The 3,789-nt window shown below is 64.4% G+C and overlaps 1 protein-coding gene across 3 annotated transcripts in view; it reads left to right on the top strand.

Annotated features, from left to right (window-relative positions):
• The window catches only part of TNNT3 (troponin T3, fast skeletal type), a 13,784-nt gene that overhangs the window by 3,446 nt on the left and 6,549 nt on the right, over window positions 1–3,789 (top strand). For all 3 annotated transcript variants that reach the window (XM_007465945.1, XM_007465944.1, XM_007465946.1), the window contains one exon: window positions 2,563–2,581. In XM_007465945.1, coding sequence (XP_007466007.1) covers window positions 2,563–2,581 — 19 coding nt within the window. The remainder of the gene's footprint in view (window positions 1–2,562; window positions 2,582–3,789) is intronic.

A 3,789-nucleotide genomic window follows, 5' to 3' on the forward strand; every position in this document is an offset into this window, starting at 1 on the left:
GACAGGGTGGGGACAGTTAGGCCTGGGGCGCTGGCTCAGGCGGGACTGGCCACGGGAAGCAGGCAGGGGGCGTTCAGGGCCGGGGGGACAAGGCCGTTCCCGGGTCACCAGCAGGCAGATGGAGGCGGTCAGCCTCGAGGTCAAGAGCAGAGCCGAGTGTGGGGCCTGAGAGGGGTGTGGGCCTTGGGAGGATTGTGCTGGGGTCCACTGGGACCCTCGGGATCCACCAGGGTTGGGTGGGGAAGAGCAGAGGAGGAGGGGCAGGGCAGGTGGCCTCCGTCCTGCCCCAGATAGCAAGGCCGAGAGGGGCGGGAAGGCCGGGGCTAGAGGAAGCGTGGAGAGGCAAGTGGGGGAAGCGGCAAGTCAGGCTGAGGCTGAGGTGGGGATGTCGGGGACCCGGCACAGCTGGGGCCTTGCGTGCAAGCGAGCAATCAGTCAGGTCCCGGCATCCCACCCATCGCCTGGGCTGGAGCCAGACACACCCAGGCGCGAGGAGGGCCCCTGGGTGGGCCTGCCCTACCCGCAGCGGGGCTGGCCGTACCCCGGGGTGGAGGTGACGGAGGTGCAGGCTCAAGTCAGCGCCCTAGTCGGGGAGCCCCTGCCTTCACACAACGTCTCGGGGGGCCACAGGGGGCCTCCCGGTTGGGCCAGAACCCGGAGCACAGCCCCCGAAGCGAGGCCACCTGTAAGAGAAAGGGATGTGCTGGCCCTGAGGGTCGGGCAGTGAATGCTGAGCCTTGCAGGAACCAGGGTGCAGGCAAGGGCTGTGGTGGTCACGAGGTCACCGGGTCACCCTGGAACCAGCCCTGAGGCCAACAGACAGACAGACAGGGGTGGGGATGCCAGGCCGCTGCCCGCTTGCCTGCTGCCTGGGGAGCTTTGCTGCATGGCACTTGGCCTCCCCCCATAGCCTCCCCTGGCGTCTGCTCCCAAAGCGCCGTCTCCCTCAGTCCCCCCAAGCTCATAGCCCCCCACCAGGTGCGGGGGGGAAGTGACATCAGGCCCACCTGAAAACTGAGTAGTGCCAGAGGGCTGGGGGCGCTATTTGTGGGAGTGGGGTTGGTTGCTAAGGAACCAAGCGATCTGTGAGCTGAGGGGGATGTGAGGGGAGACCCTGCCAAAAGCCCTCCCACCCCCAACAGGCCTGGGGCCAGGCCACGTGCAGGGGGGCGCTGGCGGTTCAGACAGGCTGACGGCCAGGCGTCATTGCCACCAAAGGGCCCAGGGCAGGGACTGAAGGATGGGGCTAGGGTGCTGCCAGGCCCCCTGCAGATCCCGGGCTGCATCCAGGCCGTCCAGGAGCTCCCCAGGGCCCGGGGAGGCAGGGAGGGTCAAATGAAGCAGGCCCCCACGTGAGGGCGGCTGGGTTGTGGCCCAGCCAGGTGGGGGTCTCAGGTCCGAAGGCTGCAGCCCGGACAGGCCACCTGTCATAAGGCCAGTCCTGTGAGATGGCCCAGCCAGGCTCTGGAAGAGAAGCCTCTTAAGGGGCTGGGACAGGCTCCCTTGGGAGTCAGGAGCCCCCACCTTGGGGCCGAGCTGACCCAGGGCCCTTCGGGGCTCTGCCTGAGCACCCTCGTCCCCTTGGGCTGGGACTGGAGCCAGCCAGGCTTCTGCAGGTCTGAGGCCCCAAGAAGCTTTATTAACCGAGTTGTTCCAGACCCCCTCAGGCCTCAGCCCAACCAAACCCAGGCGTTCTGTCCCCAGAACAGCTCACCCCCAGTGGAAAGACTCAAAGAAGCCAGCAGCCAGCACCCACAGGCCGTCAGTGGCCTCTCCAGCCACGGCCAGCCTCCTGGGGTGGGGCCGGGTCTCTCCTGGGGCATCCTGGCCGCACAGCTCCTCCAGCCCCTACCCAGACGCAAGTTCTCTGGCCTTCAGCTGGGGTCACAAACAGGGTCCAGGCCAACGCACACCCAGGGGAAGAGGGGTCGGGGTGTGCCCCCTGGCTGGCGTCTGCCCTGGGCCCTCACCCGTGCCCCTGCTCGCAGCCCGACTCACTCCTGCAGCCCTGCCGCTTCCTCTTGCATGTGCGCTTTCCTGAAGGTGCCGAGGAAGGGTGGGAGGGCAAGGCAGGTAAGGCCCCTGGCCGCACGCAGCTCGTCCGCACAGACCCGCAGATGCGCCTGCCCGCCTGTCTGTCCTCTTCCCCCAGCACCGGGGCCTCCAAAGGCCAGGCCTTGCTGCCTCGCTCTGTGTCTGCCTCGGGACTTAGCACTGCCTGACACCATGATGGGGCGGTCAGTGGGGAACGGCCAGCAGACCGGAGCCTGGGCAGGGGAATGCCCCCCCCCCGCCCCCCGCCCCGCCACCGTCTCTGGTCTTTCTCTGCTGCCTCTGCCCCCTGAGGATGCTCTATGTCTGGGCCCCGCACCCGAGCTCCCCTCCTCAGACGCCACAGGGACCTCCGTGGGCCCAGAGTGGGGGCAAGACCCCCTTTTGCCCCTGGTGGGGTCTTTGCCTGCAGCCTGAGGCCCCCAGGGACCCGTTGGCCGGAGCGCGCTGTCCATCTCACTTGGTCTCTCTCCCCCTCCCCTCTCCCCACGCCGGTGCCCTGCTGACCAGAGGAGAAGCCAAGACTCAAGTGAGTGTGGGGTGGGCAGGGATGGACGTCGGGCGGGCGGGCGGGGCGGGCAGGGTGAGGCCTGGAGCCCATGCTTGGGGGAGAAGCCTGGGCGGGCAGGCTGGACGGGGCCCGAGGCCACCTGGGGAGCCAGGTGCCCCAGGGCTGGGCTCCGGGCCCCCCGAGGAAGGCAGCAAAGTGCATTAGGCTCTGGAGACCCAAACCCCTGAGAACAGCAGCCGCTTCTTTGCTCCTTGGTTTGGTGTTGAAGGTTCCGGATTTCTGATGAGGCATCATGGGAATGGGGTCACTGGGGACAGCCCCCCCCCCCCCCCCCCCAGGTGGGGGTCAGACCTCCCAGAGACGGGCAGAGATAGACTCTGGAAGTCCAGTCGGGCGTGGTTCCGCCCCGGATCATCCAGTGTTGGCAAGGAGGGCTTACTGCAAGAGGAGACAATGGACGGAGGGAGGAAGGGGTGCAGGAAGCTGGGGAAGACAAGGCAGAGAGAGGGAGGGGCCCCGCACAGCTCCCTGTGCCCTCTCCGGCCCCCCTGTACCGGCCTGCTGCCCCCCATCTCCTAGGGCCCTAGATGTGAAATAGGCGTGAAAGTGGGGCGGCGGGAAGGAGGGTCTCACCCCTGAAACCCACTTGGGAACAAAACCTTGACCGCAGCCACGATCCCTCCCTTCACGGGGGGCCTCGACCCTCTCTGGGGAACCATCTTCCTTGCTCGAAGGGACTTTCTTTCCCTCGTTTTGCCCACATGTCAGTGAGTGGTTCAGAGATGTTTTGTTTTAATCCGACTTTCCTGACTTTTCTGTTTCTGATAAGTACGTACGAACCCACGGCACTTTGCACATGCTTCAACCCCCTTATCCTTCAGAGGATTCATGCCTGCCTTTGCTCTGCACGGGATGGAATGTCAGCGCGTATGAGCACACGCCAAGTGTTCGCTCCCACTTAGGGGAGCCTTACGGACTCTCCAAAGAAGACTGGAAATATGCGAACGTATAGCCAGCACATTTCCGTCCGTTACACTTTATTTTTCAGCAGTTTTAAAGAAAGCTGCCGGGTCACAAGATATTTTCCAGTTTTAAAAAAATGTTTGTGTTTTCATTATGAAAATAAAACACCTCATTAAAGAAACTTTGGAAAATACGTAAAAGCCCAAATGAAAAAAAATCATCGACGACTCTCCCACCCGCCTGCCAGACTGCGGGAAAGAGAA

The sequence above is a fragment of the Lipotes vexillifer genome, unplaced genomic scaffold (genome assembly GCF_000442215.2).
Source record: "Lipotes vexillifer unplaced genomic scaffold, Lipotes_vexillifer_v1.1 scaffold1094, whole genome shotgun sequence".
In the NCBI taxonomy this organism is placed as follows: domain Eukaryota; kingdom Metazoa; phylum Chordata; class Mammalia; order Artiodactyla; family Lipotidae; genus Lipotes; species Lipotes vexillifer.